General features: G+C 48.8%; 1 protein-coding gene across 8 annotated transcripts in view; it reads left to right on the top strand.

Annotated features, from left to right (window-relative positions):
• Positions 1-19,131, top strand: part of LOC117347070 (oocyte zinc finger protein XlCOF7.1-like) — a 271,337-nt gene that overhangs the window by 212,199 nt on the left and 40,007 nt on the right. For all 8 annotated transcript variants that reach the window (XM_033917479.1, XM_033917469.1, XM_033917426.1 and 5 more), the window contains one exon: positions 1,857-1,970. In XM_033917479.1, coding sequence (XP_033773370.1) covers positions 1,857-1,970 — 114 coding nt within the window. The remainder of the gene's footprint in view (positions 1-1,856; positions 1,971-19,131) is intronic.

Genomic DNA, 19,131 nt, shown 5'->3' with positions numbered 1-19,131 from the left:
AACCAGTGGATATAATATACTTGGACTTCCAGAAAGCGTTCGACAAGGTTCCCCACGCAAGGCTTCTGAAGAAACTACAAAGCCATGGAATAGAAGTTTCCTCCCATGACAGCTTAGGATGTCCCAGCTATGAGAAGGAGAAAATAAGTTTGCCTGGAAAGGGAAATGTGCTGATAAAAACTGCAAAGTCCACCATCTAGACCAGGGTCCTCGAGAGCCGTATTCCAGTCGAGTTTTCAGGATTTCCCCAATGAATATGCATGAGATCTATTTGCATGCATTGCTTTCAATGCATATTCATTGGGGAAATCCTGAAAATCCGACTGGAATACGGCTCTCGAGGACCAGAGTTCCCTACCCCTGATCTAGACCCTCTTATGACAGCTAATAGGAAGCTTTTAGGAAGTTGTTAAAATGAGTGAAGGTGGGATTTGAACCAGGGTGCTTGAGAAGATATACAAGGCACATTAACTTAGTGAGCCAGAAATGCTTTCTTTGTGGTGATTGTGATATGATAGCTAATCAGATGATACATAGGCAGGTCAGTCAGCTATGATATGAAAGAGCAGTGAGATCCATCTGAGAAGAAGCTGATGTAGCTCTATGGGTTAAAGTCCTGTGTTGGTCATACAGACGTTGTGAGTTCAACACCCAGCGCATCTTTTAATTGTGGCATACTACCTTGAAGGTGCAGCTTGATGATCTCACAATGAGGTCAGCTTTATGAAGCTGAAGAGCTCCATTCTACAATGAGGGAAAATGCATATTAAGGTCTGTATCTGGGTTTTCTCTTTTTAAGCGCTGAGAAATGAAGTAATGTGTGCAATAATGATATGTTTTTCATGTTCTTTCTTTGCTGTCAAGAAAGAGCTAATTGCAGCACTGTTTGTTGAGAAAAAAGGGGGTTCTTTTTATGTAGGAAAGCCAAAGGTGGTGTAATGAGTAAATCATATTACTGTTTGGGCAGAAAAGTACTATGTTTTCCATGCAATATGTTTATATTGATGTGCTCTATTGATATGGTGGCTTATTAAATTTATTAGGAGGGAGAAAGAAGAAACCCCCCCCCCCCCGCATATTCAAACTCATTATAGGAAATATCATTGTGTAAGCGGAAAGCACGCCTAATCTGTATCTATGGGAAGTCTCTGACTAAGAAAGCTGAAACTGCATTGAAATGAAGCATAAACTACACTTAGACCAGCTTTTCCTTTGCTTACATTTTCCACGCTGTTTAGGCGTGCTCTGTCGCCTAACTAGCATCTATGTGGTGCCTATCCTTAACCACTCCCACGTTACGCTCATGTCTACAAATTTAGACGCAACTATTCCCTAAATCTGCGTCTATCTCGTGTGTATTCTATGAATGCCTAATCGACGTCTAACTCTGTCTAAGTCCCAATTAACGCTTCTTAAGACCCTTAAATCGCTCATTATCCACTTAAATCGGACACCTAAAGCACGCCTAAAGTTAGGCGCAGTTTACAGAATCGGGGCCAAAATGATGGAAACAAACTGCTAGAGTGGCTAAGCTGGAGCAGTCTCATTCAGTGTTAAAAAACCCCAAAAACATTAATTTAAATAAAAAAGCCAATTTAAGACATACAAAAATTGGGTGACCCGGTCCATTTTCAAACCTGTAAGAAAATATGATAAATAACTCTGTGAATTAGATGGAAAAGAAAATCTGAACAACCTCAGCATGAATAGTAAGTGAATGTTAAAGGGCTTTGCATCTTCAGATACAACAGATGAGCTGTTAACATCAAGAATATGGACATTTAAAATTCATTTCCTACTGTAATATTATCAGAGGTCGCTGAATACTTCTAGATATGACTATTTTCTCATCACAGGTCTTCCGATTGTAACATCTGTGTTCTCGCTGAGCATTAAAGAAGAGGAAGATCTCCCCTTCATGGGTCATCCTGAACCAGAGACATCTAAACAGACTCACCCTCCTGTGACAGGCAAGTATAACATTTACTTTTTATTTTATTATTAACTAGTTGTTTAGCCCGTTACATTAACGGGTGCTAGCAGCCCTTCTCCCTTACTTTTACCTCCTCCCTGTCCAGCAGCACCCCCACCCATTCCCTGCTCCCCCTATATAGCAGTAGCCCTTCTCCTTTTATCTCCCCCTGTTCAGCATCACCCCATTTCCAGCTCCCCATATCCAGTAGTAGCTTTTCTCCTTTGCAGGAGCCCTTCTCCCTTCCTTTTACCTCCCCCCACCCACCCCCTGTCTAGCAGCACCTCTTCCCTGCTTCCCCTATCCAGCATTAGGCCTCCCTTCCTGTTACCTCCCCCCCTGTCCAGAATCTCCTCTTCCCTGCTCCTCCTGTACTGCAGCACCCCCTTACCTGTTCCCCTGTCCAGTCCGGTGATCTGCAGCCATCAGGCTGGCTCCTGCAGGGAGTCTAGTTCCTGTCCGGTCCCCGCCAGGGTGCGAGCCTGCTCCGCCCCCTCCCGACCTGCCGGGAGTATTTGAATTAGACCCGACGGTTCCTGTTGAGGGAATCACTCCTCACCGGACTCAGCGGTGAACTCCAGCCATCGGGCCGACATCCGCCTTGTTTTTTGTTTTTTTTTTTTGTTGAAAGACGTGGCGGTGGCTCCTCTCATGATCCCCACCTGCGTCGGAAGTTCGCAGGCGAGGATCGTGAGAGTAGCCACCGCCGCGTCTTTCAAAGAATCGTAAGCCGCGCATGCGCACTTCCTATGTGTCACTACAGCTCATGGAAAAGCGGCACACACTTAGGAAGTGCGCATGTGCGGCTTACCATTTTATCATATTAGATATGTATAAAACTCTGGAGTTCATAAAATATAGAAATGAAATAAAAATTCCATTTACCAGATGCTAGAATAAAAATTAAAAATAACATTTTAAAACTGAATCAACAGAAACAATAGAAACAAATTCTGTACAGGTGAAGGCAGATATTAATAATCAGCTCTTAGCAAAGGGCTCTTTTACTAAAAAGCAGTAAGATTTTGCACTTAATGCATAGTAAGTGGTAACTGTTGGGGGACCTGTCCTTTGCAGTTATTGTACTGAAAATTTATTTATCTCACATTGAGACTGTTTGCAATTAGCAAGGTTGTATTTAAAGTCTCCTCAGGGATGCAGTGAGTACACTCACTGCACAAGTGACAGTAAATACAAAAATATAAGTCCATGAGGAATTCTAAAATCTAAGTTTGCCACATCTAGTGCTTGCCCTCAATTCGGTATTTAGTGTGCACTAACTCTGTTTATGAAGAAATTCATCCAATAGGCAATAGAGGGGCATAATCGAAAGAAACATCTAAAAATTTAGGGATGTTTGGGAGCCATTAACAAAATATTGTACAGAATGAATATTATTTTTTCTCTTTATTCACACACGTTCAGGGTGGGGAAGGGGGAGGGAATATTTTATGATTTATTATGCTTAAATACAATTGTTGGGTATAAGAGGAGGAGGGGTATTTGATGTGAGTTAAACTTTGATGGTATATTAAGTGATGTTAAAGTATAAAATGATTGTATCTTATGTTACACTTGTTGAAAGTTTTCAAAATTAATAAAGATTTAAAAAAATAAAAAAAAAAAAGAAAGAAACGTCTAAGTCCGTTTTCACCTAAGTCTCAAGTCGTCCAAAGTCAGACACAGCTTAGGACACATTTTTGAAAAATACGCCCCCAATTTTTTTTTTTTTTCAAAAATCGTCTAAGTATACGTCCAGCCGTCTGATCGTCCAAGCTGCTAAATTGTCCATCTTTATACCACATTTTCGTCCAAATATTCATCCAAGTCAAAAACGCCTAGAATAAGCCCTGTTGGATGTGGGAAGGATCAACAAAGTGATGGACTGGACACCCAAACATTACATTACATTAGGGATTTCTATTCCGCCATTATCTTGCAATTCAAGGCGGATTACAAAAGAATTATCCAAGATGTATTACAACAAGAATACGGGTCACGTGATGCCATGTAACTGACTGGACGTGCCTCTGAACAGCTCCGGGCCATGCAGCTCTAACTTTCGTTTTTAAGCACTTCTCTCCGATCGGGCCCGCTTGCTTTTTACACTGCGGATTAACCGAGGTTGTTTGACACGAGCGGAGCAACTTTTCGGCGGTCACTGTGCCCGGTATGACAGCGAAATCGCAACGGGACACCCGAGGGAAGGTGAAGCTCACTGATCACAAGATGGCGGAGGGCCACGAGGTGCCCATGTTCACCATACAGGAAGCGGCTATTCAGGAGCTTACAAAATCCCTTACCCTGGTGATGGAGGACAAACTTGCCAAGATCCATAAGAACATAAGAACATAAGCAATGCCTCTGCTGGGTCAGACCTGAGGTCCATCATGCCCAGCAGTCCGCTCACGCGGCGGCCCAACAGGTCCAGGACATGTGCAGAAATCCTCTATTTATACCCTTCTATCCTCTTTTCCAGCAGGAAACTGTCCAATCCTTTCTTAAATCCCAGTACCGTACTCTGCCCTATTACATTCTCTGGAAGCGCATTCCAGGTGTCCACCACATGTTGGGTAAAGAAGAACTTCCTAGCATTTGTTTTGAATCTGTCCCCTTTCAACTTTTCCAGATGCCCTCTTGTTCTTTTATTTTTTGAAAGTGTGAAGAATCTGTCCCTCTCTACTCTCTCTATGCCCTTCATGATCTTATAAGTCTCTATCATATCCCCTCTAAGTCTCCTCTTCTCCAGGGAAAAGAGACCCAGTTTCTCCAATCTCTCAGCATATGGAAGGTTTTCCATCCCTTTTATCAGACGTGTCGCTCTCCTCTGAACCCTCTCGAGTATCGCCATATCCTTCTTAAGGTACGGCGACCAATATTGGACGCAGTATTCCAGATGCGGGCGCACCATCGCCCGATACAACGGCAGGATAACTTTTTTCGTCCTGGTTGTGATACCCTTCTTGATTATACCTAGCATTCTATTTGCTTTCTTAGCGGCCGCTGCGCACTGTGCCGTCGGCTTCATTGTCATGTCCACCATTACCCCTAAGTCCCTTTCCTGGGTACTCTCATTCAATAACATCCCTCCCATCGTATAGTTGTACCTCAGGTTTCTGCTTCCCACATGCAGTACTTTACATTTCTCAACGTTGAACTTCATCTGCCATCTCGTCGCCCATTCCCCTAGTTTATTCAGGTCCCTTTGCAATTCTTCGCAGTCCTCTTTAGTCCGAGCTCCACTGAATAGATTGGTGTCGTCTGCAAATTTTATTATCTCACACGTCGTCCCTATTTCTAGATCATTTATGAATATATTAAATAGTAGTGGCCCAAGCACCGAGCCCTGCGGAATACCACTTGTGACCCTCTTCCAGTCCGAGTAGTGGCCCTTCACCCCTACCCTCTGTTTCCTACCCGCCAACCAGTTTCTGATCCATCTATGCACATCTCCGTCCACCCCATGGTTCTTCAGTTTCCGGAGTAGACGCTCGTGAGGCACCTTGTCAAAGGCTTTTTGGAAATCTAGGTATACGATGTCTATGGGGTCTCCTTTGTCCGTCCGTTTGTTGATTCCTTCGAAGAAGTGCAATAAGTTAGTTAAGCACGATCTCCCCCTGCAGAAACCATGTTGGCTTGGTATCAGAAGTTCGTTTCTTTCCAAATGTTCATCGATGTTTTCTTTTATCAGCGCTTCTGCCATTTTCCCCGGAACCGAGGTCAGACTCACAGGTCTGTAGTTTCCCGGGTCACCTCTTGATCCCTTTTTGAAGATGGGCGTGACGTTGGCTATCTTCCAATCCTCTGGTATCACACCTGTTTTCAGGGATAGATTGCAAACTTGCTGCAGTAGTTCCGCTATCTCCTCCTTTAATTCCTTCAGAACCCTTGGATGGATTCCGTCTGGACCCGGGGATTTGTCAGTTTTTAGTTTTTCTATCTGCCTGCGCACATCTTCAAGGCTCACTTCCATGGATGTTAATTTTTCTGCTTGATTTCCATTGAAGAATTGCTCAGGTCTTCGTTCGTAAATACAGACGAAAAGAACATGTTAAGTCTTTCTGCGACTTCTTTCTCCTCCTTCACTACCCCCTTCCTGTCTCCATCATCCAGCGGTCCCACCTCCTCCCTAGCTGGCTGTTTCCCTTTAACATATCTGAAAAATGTTTTGAAATTTCGTGCCTCCCTGGCTAGCCTCTCTTCATACTCTCTTTTGGCTTTTCGAACCACTCGGTGACATTCTTTTTGATACTTCCTGTGCTCCTTCCAGTTCCCCTCAGTTTTGTCCTTTTTCCATTTCCTGAATGAATTTTTCTTATTGCCTATCGCTTCCTTCACTATTTTAGTCAGCCATACCGGGTCTTTTGTTCGACTCTTTTTGCTCCCCTTTCTGAATCTGGGTATGTACAAATTTTGCGCCTCGCTCACCATGTCCCTGAAAAAAAGCCAGGCATGTTCTACCGTTTGCCATTTCTTGGAAGTGTTCCTAAGTTTCTTCCTTACCATTTCCCTCATTGCTTCTTAGTTTCCTTTCCTGAAGTTGAAAGTTGTTGCTATGGTTCTCTTTCCTTTCGGTATTCCTACTTCAACTTTGAACTTGATCATATTATGATCGCTGTTTCCCAACGGTCCCACTACTTCCACTTCCTTTGCAGGGCCCATTAACCCATTTAGGATTAGATCCAGAGTGGCATTTCCTCGTCGGTTCTCTAACAAGCTGCTCCATGAAGCAATCTTGTGTAGCCTCCAGAAATTCTGTCTCTCTAGCGCATCTGGAGCTTCCAAGTTTCCAGTCTATCCCGGGGTAGTTGAAGTCTCCCATAATAACTGTGTAACCACTTTTGCATTCTCGCTTCATCTCAGTTTCCATTTCTCTGTCGATATCTCCGGTTTGCCCGGGTGGACGATAGTATAGGCCCATCTTTATTTCATGTCCTTTCCTATCCGGTATTTTAACCCATAGCGATTCCAGCTTGTTGGTCATCTCCACTGTGTCCATTCTTGTCGATTGTATGCTTTCTTTTATGTATAGGGCTATTCCACCTCCTTTCTGTCCTGACCTGTCCTGGCGATAGAGCTTGTACCCCGGCAGTGCTGTATCCCATTTGCTTTCCTCATTCCACCATGTTTCAGAGATTCCAATGATGTCTATGTCCTCTGCATTGGCCAAAGCCTCTAGTTCCCCCATTTTGTTGCTTAGGCTCCTTGCATTAGTATATATGCAATTTAGGTCCTGGCATTTTGTTGCCTTCACTACCTTTCCTGTGCTTCGATCCTTGGTGTCTTCTCTTTTGCTGCACTGTTTCTAACCTCCTCTTCTGGGTTAGTCGACTCCTGTAATTTGTCCCTTGCTTCTTCCCAGCCTTTTTTCCCCTTAGTATCTTCATGGGATACCTTCTTCCGAATCGTCGACGCTAGGTCGACTGTCGGCTTTCCCCTTCCTTTTAGTTTAAAGCCTGTTCTATTCCTCTCATGACGTTGCTTGCTAGAAGTCTTGTTCCCGCTGCGCTCAGGTGCAGTCCATCTCTCCTGTAGAGCTTGTTCTTGCCCCAGAACGTTGTCCAGTTCCTCACGAAGTGGAAACCTTCTTCCTCACACCATTTCCTCATCCACGCATTTATTGATTGTAGTTCCTCCTGCCTTTTCAAATCTGCCCTCGGTACCGGTAGGATCTCTGAGAATGCTATCTTCTGGGTCCTCATCTTCAGCTTCCTTCCCAGAATCTTGAACTGTTCTATCAGCGTGCCTCTTCTGTAGTCTCTCCTGCTGACATCATTCGTCCCGATGTGGATCATTACTGCGGTCTCTTCCGTCTCTGCTCCATCCAGGATCATCCCAATTTTGTCCACGATGTCCTTGGTTCTCGCTCCTGGGAGGCAGGTCACCAGTCGATCCTCTCTCCCTCCTGCTATGTGGCTGTCCACATGCCTCAGGATCGAGTCTCCCACTAGGATCGCTGACTTTCCCTTCTTCAGTTTTCGCTTCGGTCTCAGGTCAATGTCCTCGGTGTGCTTCTCTCTCTCTTCTGGGCATCGACTAGCCAATTTCTCCCCCTCTTGTGGTATTCCTCCGTGGCTGTCTTCTTTGAGGTCATCTGCTTCTTGCTCCCCCTTCCATATTGGTGTAACTTCATCCTTCATCTGGAGTTCGTTCTCTGCCACCCTCCTCCTGTATGCTTCCTCAATGAATTCCTCGAGCTCCCTGACTTCCTTCTCAATGTGTCTCTCACTCCTGAAGTCTTCAAATGCCTTGATAGGGTCCTCTGTGGTGTAAAGTCCTTCTAGCTCCAGTATCTTGTCCTCAAGTCGCTTGACTTCTTTCTTCAAACTTTTCAGCTCCTGACACCGACTGCATACATAAGACTGTCTCCCCGAGGGGAGGTAGTCATACATATGACAGTCTGTGCAGAACACTGGAAAGCTCATCTTCTGGTTTCCCTCTGCTTCCATCGTCCTTCCTACTTTTAAGATAACAGTTAAGATTATGTGCTCTTTCTGTGCCTGTTTCTTGCCTTGCTACCTTCTTCTTGTGTGTGCTGCCTACGCTCTACCTTTCCTTGCTTTTGCTTGTGTGTTTATTTCTTCTGTGCCTGCTTCTTGCCTTGCTGCCTTCTTATGTGTGCTGTCTTTGCTCTTCCTTACTTTACTGCTTCTTGTGTGTGCTGGTTCTTTCTGCGCTTGCTTCTTCCTTACCTTCTGTGTTTCTGTACTTGCCGCTTCCTTACCTTTCAGTCCTTCCCTGTGCTCCTGGGTGTAGTGACTTGGCCCTTCTTGAGGCCCTTCGCAAAGGCGCCGAACGGCCGCGCGCCGTTAGCTCCTCCCCTTTTGTAGGGGAGTTCGGACGCTGACTCTTCCGACGCGGTGGGGGTGGGCGGAGCTTACTCTCGCCCTGCCCCTAGCCTCCTGCTCTTCCTCCTCGGCTCTTTTCTTTACTTTAACTGCTTTTAAACAGCTTTCTCCTGCTCCTCTTCCTCTCCCTTAGCTATTCTTGCTGCTCCTCCTGTCCGATGCTGTGCACCGCGTGTGTCTTTGACTCCTCCCCTTTTGTAGGGGAGTTCGGACGCTGACTCTTCCGACGCGGTGGGGGTGGGCGGAGCTTACTCTCGCCCTGCCCCTAGCCTCCTGCTCTTCCTCCTCGGCTCTTTTCTTTACTTTAGCTGCTTTTAGTGTAAAGCAATTTTTTATTGAAGCATAAAGAACACTGTAAAAATACAATCATGTGAAAAGAGTAACAAATCCCCCCCCATCCCCCCACCCCAAACCCTACTCCTCCCCAACCCACCCCCAACCAACACCATCCAAGCGGGAGAAAGAAGAAGCACGAAAATGCCAGCCCAGAACCAGCAGCAACCCAACCCCGTGCTACTAGGGAGGCTCAAGCAGCAAAGGCCACAACATCATGCAAACAGAGCTCTGTACTCTGATGAGCCCTGAGAGGAACCCTAGCCCTCCTACCTCCACTCCCATTAAAACACGGAAAAACAAAAATTAAAGAAATAAAACTAAAAATAAAAAATAATAAATAAAGAAATTGAAAAGAACAACCATGGCCGGGGAGGGGCATCCACGGGTCCACACACCCACCGCCTAGAATAGCTCAAATCTGCAAACTATTAAGAATTAAGCTCCGACTTCTTGGGGACAGGGAAGAAATATAGGGCCTCCAGACACGCAGAAAAAATTTTTGTGTCGTAAGGAACCATGCACCTGACTCTTCTCAAGGAACATTAAAGCATGCAGCCTATTGCGCCATGCCCAATACGCAGGAGGATCTGCAGACACCCACTCAGTCAATATGACCTTTTTAGCCACCAAGCCCGCCTTCCTCAAGAATAAATTGCCGACTCCCCGCGGCAGACGAAAAGCCTCAAATTTATCTAAGAGAAACCCCACCGGGGTAAGCGGGATGGAACACCTCAACACCGCCTCCAAATACCGGACCACCCGCCTCCAGAAAGCCTTAACTACCGGACATCCCCAAAAGGCGTGAAAAAAGGACTTCGGGGAGGCGGCACATTTCTCACAAAGGTCCGAGTCAGCCAAACCAGAATGAAACAGTTGGACCCTCGTGAAATACGCCCTATGGAGCACCCGAAACTGGCACTCCCTAAGGTCAGCGGAAACAGAAAGAGTCGGGATCCGACGAATAAGGACGCCCACATCCAAATCGTTCAGGGGAAGGCCTAAGTCCGTGGCCCAACGAGCGCACAAGAGGGCCCAAGAGCGAGGCTGGGACAACAAGCAAAGCGCCTTATGGAGCGCCGACACAGAAAGCCCGCCTTCCTCAAAACCAGCAAAAAAGGAGCGAAGCCTAGCACCCAAACCAAGCCGCAAGCCCTCCGGCCTCAAGGAACGAATATAATGGTCCAATTGCATATAGGCAAAATAATCCGAGTCACAAATCCCGTGTCGAAGCAGCAATGCCGGCCAAGAAATGAGAGTCCCATCCCCGGTCAGTACATGTTCCAAAGAAGTCAAACCAAGCAGAGCCCAGCGTCGAAAGGAAGCTGAAGAGCGGCCGGGCAGGAATTGAAGGTTCCCTTGCAAAGGCAACTGATCAGACACCCCCGGTTTGTCTCCCAGGCGCTGCACAAACATCTTCCAAGTATCCCGCAAAGAGCACAGCAAAAAACTAGAACGCAACGAGGGAGGAAGAGCCGATCGAGGCGCATGCAGTAAAGAAGATAACTGCCAAGGATGATAGTACGCCCGTTCATAATCCCAGCACGTATACACCCCTTGGTCCAAAATCCAATCACCAAGATACCGGAGGAGGCAAGCCAGATTATAAGTCTGCAGGTCGGGAACACCCATGCCGCCCCTCGACCAAGACCCTATCAAATGTTGAAACTGCATCCGCGGTTTCCTCCCATTCCAGAAAAACCTCGATAGGAGTCTATGAAGCTCCCGAATGTCCTTCCTCAACAAACGAATGGGCAACAACTGTAGCACATACAGCCACTTTGGGAAAATAACCATATTGAAAAGATGGATGCGACCATGCACCGATAGGGGAAAAAACCTCCAGCTGTCTAGCCGCCGACGAGTATAATCCAAAAGCATTTGTAGGTTAGTCTGCTTAAGGGACGCAACCGAAGCCGTCAGTTGAATACCCAAGTACCGAAAAGCACCAGGCGCCCAACGCAACGGGAAGCTCCCCGGCCAAGAGTCCCGAACCTCAGGAGACGTCGGAAGGGCCAAGGACTTATCTAAATTCAACCGAAACCCGGAGAAGTCCCCATATTCGGCCATCACCATTAAAAGAGCAGGTAACGAGGTAACCGGATTAGTAAGATGCACAAGGAGGTCATCCGCGAAAGCCGAAATCTTAAAAGACTCCCGCCCAATACGAACCCCACAAATATCTGGGTTATGGAGAACATCCCGAATCAATGGGTCCATGGTAAGAACAAACAAAAGAGGAGATAAGGGACATCCCTGTCTCGTGCCCTGCCGGATATCAAACGACTCAGAGAGTATACCGTTAATCCAAAGCGCAGCTGTGGGGGAAGCATACAGCGCTCCAATCGCCTCCAGGAAGAACCCCTCAAAACCATAATGTCGCAACGTATCAAACAGGAAGCGCCACGAAACCCTATCGAAAGCCTTCTCTGCATCAAAACTGACCAACAGGGAAGGCTCCCGACGAGATGCAACAAATTCCAAGGAAGTCAAAAGACGGCGGATACTCCTAGTGCTATGTCGGTTTCGGACAAACCCAACTTGAGAGGCCTCCACCAGGTCCGGAAGAACACGAGCCAATCTGTTAGCCAGGATTTTTGCAAAAAATTTGGCTTCCAAATTGAGAAGAGAGATCGGGCGATAAGAACCAGGCAAAGTAGGATCCCTGCCAGGCTTCAACAACACCACCATGTGAGCCTCACGCAATGACGGCGGCAAAGACCCCCGTTCTACATACACAGTAAAGGTAGAGGCCAAAAGAGGGGTGATCTCCACTGAAAGCATTTTATAAAATTCCGCTCGAAATCCATCAGGACCCGGAGCCTTCCATAACTGACTAGACTGTATTGCCAGAGCCACCTCATCAGGCGAAATGGGCGCATTCAGACTCTGGAGCTGAGGAGCAGTCACGCGTGGCACAGGCACATTGTCCAGATAAAGAGCACTCGACAGAGACGGCTCAGCGGGCTGCGAGTACAACTGCCGGTAAAATGTACGAAAAACCTCAACTATTCCAGCATCCGAGTGAACCCCCTTCCCCCACCACCCGCAACACCCTACGAGGACCGTCCGCAGCACGCACCAAATTAGCCAAAAGCCGTCCTCCCTTATTCCCGTGTAAATAAAATTTGCGACGAAAATATTGTAAAGAGCAGGAGGCTCGAGCCTGTAGCAACTCGTTCAAGGAGGTCTGGGAAGCCAACAAATTGCTACGGCGCCGAGGAGTCGGGTTACACGCATACCACATCCGGTCTGCCCTCACCTGTTTTTCCAGGCGTAAGATCTCCCTGTCCCGAGCCTTCTTCCGGAAACTGGCATACGCAATAATTTCTCCACGTAGAACAGCCTTAGCCGCGTCCCAGAACAAAACAGGGTTATCCAGATGAGTCGCGTTGTGGAACTTATAGTCTGCCCATTTCTGAAGCAAATGATCAGAGAAACCAGGATCCGTGTAGAGCGCCGGTGGAAACCGCCACCTCCTAGATCCCCCCGCGTCCAACCCGAAGTCCAAAACACACCAAACAAAAGCATGATCAGAAACACAATATGGTCCAATCCCTGCAGCTCTCGTGGAAGAAAAAAGAACAGAAGACAAAAGCCAATAATCGATCCGAGACTGAGTTCCGTGAGCCCGAGACAAATGAGTGTAGTCGCGGTCCCCAGGATGCAACGTGCGCCAAACGTCCACCAGGTCCAAAGAGGAACAAAGATAAGGAATACCTTTGGAAGAATCCAAACGGTCTTGGGGGCGGGGGTCCGATTTATCCAAACTGGGGTCATGAACAATATTAAAATCACCCCCCAGCAACAAAGGTAATCCAGAATATGTGCTCAGCGCCTTGAACAAACGAATGTAGAACGCTTTGTCATAAACATTCGGCGCATAAATATTACAAAGGAGAAGAGACGTTCGTGCCAAGGTAATGTGGGCCAATACAAACCGGCCAGACGGGTCCGCATAAACCCCCTGAACTGCCGCGTCTAAGTTCTTGCGAAGGAGAATAAGCACTCCAGCCTTACGGCGCACCGCGGCCGCACCCACCACCTTCCCCACCCACCAACGAGCAAATTTGTCATGTTCCTGAGAGGTCAGATGGGTCTCCTGCAAAAAGGCAATATCTGCCTTGTGGCGATTCAGGGTTTGCAAAATTTTTTGGCGCTTAATGGGGGAGGTAACCCCGCAAACATTCCAAGATACCAATTTAACCATCAGACGTCAAAAGGACCCAAAAGGAAAGAAACTCCTGAGCACGAGTGAAGGGATGGTGGGACCGTCCCAGCCTACAGGCCCACCAGAACCCCAACTCCATCCAAGCGGTGAGCAGCACCCCCGAGAGCCCACCGGAGCGGCAAGCCCGGAGAGCCCCCCCCCCCCGGCCAATCCTCTGCACCATGGCTACCAAAGAAAACCGAAAGCAAACAAACAAAAAAAAACATAACATCAAACCAGACAAGGAAAAATTCAAACAAAGAAAACCATCCCCCTCCCTTCCCACCCACCCAACCCCCCCCCTCCTGACCCTCATAGGGACAGCCCCCATACCCCCCCCAAAACACCTGTGTCCCAGAGGACCCGCTCGGGTTGCCCCAAGCCCCCCAACCCCCTCCCGCACTCCCAAAACTAGAACTAGAACACAGAGAGCTCCCCCGCCAAATGCCCCCCATAACTGACCGCCCCCCATTAGCCAAGCTGTGCTATACAAAAAGGAACACACCCCCCGACCTGCAACCACACATCGGGAAGCCCCAGGAATTATCAGCCGAGGGCCAGCCATGGGTGGCCCGCGACCCAACCCAAGTCTCAACTGATCCCCTCCAGTCAAACCCCAAATCCACACCCTCCCCTCAAGCGAGCAATCCCAAGAGTGCAACAGGAACCAAACAGGAAATCGGGATCGCCCGCTCCCACCCACCCAGCTACACAGACACATCGCCAGACAACCTTCCCACAGACATACCAAGTCCCAACAACAAATCCCTCCCGAAACACACTGTCAAGCAGTCAAAAATCCCCAAGGAGTGAAGCTCCACAAAGACGGCTGAAGTCCAATCCAAAGTCCAGAAATTAGGCAATGTGCAGGTGGCAGGTCTCTCGAGCCCCAAGGAGTGTCCTCCAGCCTCCTGAAACTCCAGGGCCAGCGGCAAACCAGAGAAGAGGGAGCCATGTAGAACTAGGAAGGGCAAGAGCCGGCGCACCCTCCAGGCAGGAAGAGAACTCAGCAGACAGCAAAGCAGAGACCACCCTGGACACCGAAGCAGGCCACAATCCTTCCAACCAAAGTGACAGGGGACTGCTACCCCAAGACCCGCAGGAAACTCAAAGTCAGCAAGCCATCAAAAAGCTCGATTAAGGAAGCGATCCTCATCCGGAGCCAAGAGAACATCACGGAGATGCAGAGCTGGTAGACGGAGTAGCCATCTGTGCCACAAATCGCGTGGCATCCTGCAGATGGTCAAAGAAATGCGGCTTCCCTTCATAAAAGATCTTGAGCTTGGCAGGATACAGCAAGGCGAACTGCACATGTCTGCGGTGCAGATCCGCGCAGAGAGAAGAATAGGCCCGACGCTGACCGGATACCCTAGGAGAATAGTCTTGGAAGCAGAGAACTCGGTGATTACCATACAGGAGCGGCCCCTTCTGACGGATGGCGCGAAGAATCTCCATCTTATGCACATAGTTGAGAAGTTTAAAGATCACCACTCTCGGTTTTTCTGAAGGGGCACGTTTAGGCCCTAGCCGGTGCGCCTGCTCAATCCGGAGAGGTCCCGCCCCCGAGCCCAACTCCAAAGACTCGGGCAACCAGCGCTCCAAGAATTCTCTGAGCTCCCCCTCAGTGATGGATTCCGGCAGGCCAACCAGCCGCAGATTCCCCCGGCGTGAGCGGTTCTCAATGTCATCCAGCTTATCTTCCAGTGTGCTAATCCGGGACTGCATATCAGCCTGTGCAGTGGTGACCTGAGAGACAGTGTCCTCCAATATAGACACGCGCTGACAACACCCAGCAAACTCCCCTTTCAGGGACTCCAAATGGCCATCCACCACCTCTAGCTTGTCTGTGATAGATTGGAGACGTTGATCTAGAGAGGTCTTAATGGCGTCTTTCACCTCGGAGACAATCGCCTGCAGCCATGCCGAGCTTACCGGAGGGCCCTCCGAGCCCTCCCCCTCCGCCATTTTGGGATCCGCGGGCCTCAATTTCTCCTTCTCCCTCCGGAGCGTCTTAGCAGCCATAAACGCTCAGCTGCGGGAAACTGCAGCAGCCGGTAAAAGCGAGCGGCTCCAAACTGATATATGAGCCGGGAGAGGACACTCGTTTGCTGGGGTTAATTGCCGATAACGCGGGAGAGGCTCGGGAGCTCGAGGCACACGCGTCTGCTTCCTAGCTCAGCATCACGTGACCCCCTACTTTAGCTGCTTTTAAACAGCTTTCTCCTGCTCCTCTTCCTCTCCCTTAGCTATTCTTGCTGCTCCTCCTGTCCGATGCTGTGCACCCAAACCTTCATGGAAGATTTCCGGGAGACGCTGGAGACCCACGCGGGCAAGCTGCAGAGAGTGGAGGATCGGGTGGCTCAGCAAGAGGACCGCACCGCAAACTTTGAGGAGCGTCTGAGGGTCCTGGAAACTGCCAAGACAGCCTGCTTGGATTGCCTGGATGACCACAAGAACAGGAGCCGTAGAAATAATTTACGGTTTATCGGGCTGCCTGGTTCTATCCGGGATGTTGACCTGCGGGCCTGCCTGGAATCGTGGCTACAAGGCATGCTGGAGCCCGGCGATTCCAGGGAGCAGGTTCTGATAGAGCGTGCACATCGCGTGGGAAGCAGGAGAGAGGACGAACAGCGGCCCCGGCCAGTCCTTGCCCGCTTCTTAAACTTCGCTGTGAAAGAGCGTGTCCTTGCTCGGTTTCGGCGGGGGTCTGGCTTTGACTATGAGAGGCAGAAGATCTTAGTATTCCAGGACTTCTCTCCCCAAGTGTCCTCCAGACGCAGGGCTATGGCGCCCCACTGCAACACCCTTTACCGGCGTAACATCAGAGTGTCTTTGCTGTATCCTGCCAGAGCTCGTGTTTCCTTCAACAATAAGATCCATTATTTCGAGACGCCACGTGAGTTGGAGCACTTCATCCAGGATCTGCCAGTGCCCGCGCAAGAGGAACCGAGGCTGGCCTGATTGCTCGTCCCCTGCCTGCCATGGGTGCCCGTGACCTCGGTGTTTCGCCCACGACTGGGGATCTTTGCTGTTTTCGCTGCTGACAGACCGGCAGGGGCATGGCGGGAACACCGTTGCCAGTGGGGACATTGTGATCTACAGTTGTCCCATGCTTTGGAGCTTGTGGTCTCGTTGTAACTTTTCCTTGAGGGGCCCAGGGGGTGGCGCGGCACAGACTCCGGGACCTCTTTGTCTTTTCTCCCTCTGAACGGCGTGGCATTGAGCCCTGAGTTGGTGCTGGTTGTCTTGCTGAGGGCGCCCTATGGATCTGCTTACTGCTGGGCTGCCGATAACGCAGGCACCCTCGGCACCTTGTACCCCTTCAACCAGAATTTTTGTTCTTTGGACACGGGGTGATCTGCCTACTGCTTGGACCGCTGAGATACCAATGAGGTGCCGCTGTCTTTTCCACTGACCCTGCACTCCACCGCAGTATGGGACTTGTTTTAAGTGCACTTTCAACTGTTTTGAATTGTATTACAGGGGCTAGGCCCGGAGTTGTTCGCTTGTTTATTCATTGTTCTTTGGGTTAGCATGGTTATCTGTGCTGGGTATAGGGACCGGGTGGGATCTGGGAGGGTGGGATGGGGGAGAGTGTATGGGGGTATGTATGGAGGTATAGCTGGGGGTTGCGTGGGATGTATATCTGTGGTGTGTGTGGTTGTATGTATGGGTTTTTCCCTTGGGGGATTCTATACTGTATCTGGGCAGCATATCACTCTATATTTTGAGAGGGTGGAGGCATTGGCTGGGACGGCCTCTACCTTTCTTGTTCTGGTTTTCATTCATGTTTCTCATGTCTGCCATAGTTTTGTAAATGGTGCAATTGCTTAAATGTGGATGGGATACACTCCCCAATCAAACGCACGAAAATCCTAGCGTATCTTAAACATGAACACACGGACATAGCATTTCTGCAGGAGATGCACCTGACTTCTTTAGAACATGATAAATTGCGTAGGGGGTGGGTGGGTCAGGTGTGCTCTGATTCGTTTACAACTAGGAAATGTGGGGTGGCTATCCTTATTCACAAGAATATCCCCTTCCACATTCATAGCCAAATTGCTGACCCCAATGGGAGGTACCTTATCCTGGTGGGGGAACTTTGGGGTAAACCTTTAGTATTGTGTAATGTCTATGCCCCTAACGTTTATACCCATGCTTTCTTTACGTCCTTGGTGGGTCACTTAGCGCCCCTATTGCCTCAACCGATTATACTGGGAGGTGATTTCAATTTTGTAGCTAACCCTCAGTGGGATCATAAGCCAGCTAAGCCGGTACCAAAGGGCCACCTCAGCAAAGGGGTAAACTTTCTTTTGAAAGAATTGGGTTTATTGGACTCCTGGCGCACCATGCACCCTGATGACCTGGATTTTTCTTTCTACTCTCACCCTCACTCAACTTATTCTCGCATTGATTATCTTCTCATCTCTGCTTCCTTCTTTCCGTACTTGACGGATGCTCGCATTTCTACGCCATGCTCTTTTGGGACTTGCCTTACAATTTGGTTCCCAGAGGGCGGGTCGTGTGTGGCGAATGTCCCCTTTCCTGTTCAAGGATGCGGCGTTTCGTGAATTTTTCCAGAAAAGATGGGATGAGTTTCTTCATACTAATTCAGTGGAGGATGTGGGCCCGGTCGTATACTGGGAGGCTGCTAAAGCGGTCATGCGGGGGCATATCCTGGCTTACTCGGCGTCCCTGAACAAGCGTCGAGATGGGGAACTTCTGACTTTGTCGTGGGATCTTGCTGCTTACAAGTCCCTTCACATTTCCCGTCTCGACGCAGCTTCTAGGCAGACTATGAGCGCTCTTAGGGCACAAATTAATATTCTTTTAGAGCAAAGAGCTAGGCGTAATATATACTTTTATAAATACAAACTTCACCGATGGGGTGACAAAACGGGGAGGTTGCTGGCTAATTTGGTGCGCCCACACAAGGTTAGACATACTATTACATCCATTAAGGACAAACAGGGAGTAACGCATATCACCCATCAGGCCATTACGCAGCAATTTGTGCAGTTCTACTCCGACCTTTATGCAGCACAACCTTATGATGCGGACGCTAGTGAAAAGTTTTTTAGGGGACTTAGTCTCCCTACTCTGACTGACACTCAATGCCTTGAGCTTAATGGCCCTATTGCAGGAGAGGAACTGCAGGCAGCCTTCAAAAAACTTAAACTCGCGAAGACGCCGGGCCCCGATGGCCTTGACCCGGAGTTCTATAAGCTATTGGATGCATCCGCTTTACTCCCGTTACAACAATACTTTATGGGGCTCCGTCACTCTGCTCCCCCGGGCGATTCCCATAACAGGGCACATGTCATCATTCTACTCAAACCTGGGCGTCCGCTTGATCCTCTTGGGTCTTACCGCCCTATCTCCCTTCTCAACCAAGATGTGAAAATTTTGGCTAGTATTCTAGCGGCGCGTCTTAACAAATTTTTGCCGTCTCTCATTCACGAAGACCAGGTGGGTTTTTTACCGGGCAGGCATGCGTCCATGAACCTTTTGAGGGTTCTATCCGTGTTACAGTCTCCTCATGAAATTCACGACCGTGTGCTCATCACCAGCTTAGACGTCGAAAAGGCGTTTGACATGGTCTCCTGGCCCCACCTATTTCGGACGCTTGAGCGTTTCGGGATCCAGGGTGACTTCATAGCCTTGTTGCTTGCTCTGTATCATCATCCTCGATCTCAACTCTTAGTGAATGGTGGAGTCTCTGACCCCTTCACCTTGGGACGGGGCACGCGACAGGGTTGTCCCCT

The sequence above is a fragment of the Geotrypetes seraphini genome, chromosome 1, assembly GCF_902459505.1.
Source record: "Geotrypetes seraphini chromosome 1, aGeoSer1.1, whole genome shotgun sequence".
Taxonomy (NCBI): domain Eukaryota; kingdom Metazoa; phylum Chordata; class Amphibia; order Gymnophiona; family Dermophiidae; genus Geotrypetes; species Geotrypetes seraphini.
This window is presented reverse-complemented; position numbering and strand designations above follow the sequence as displayed.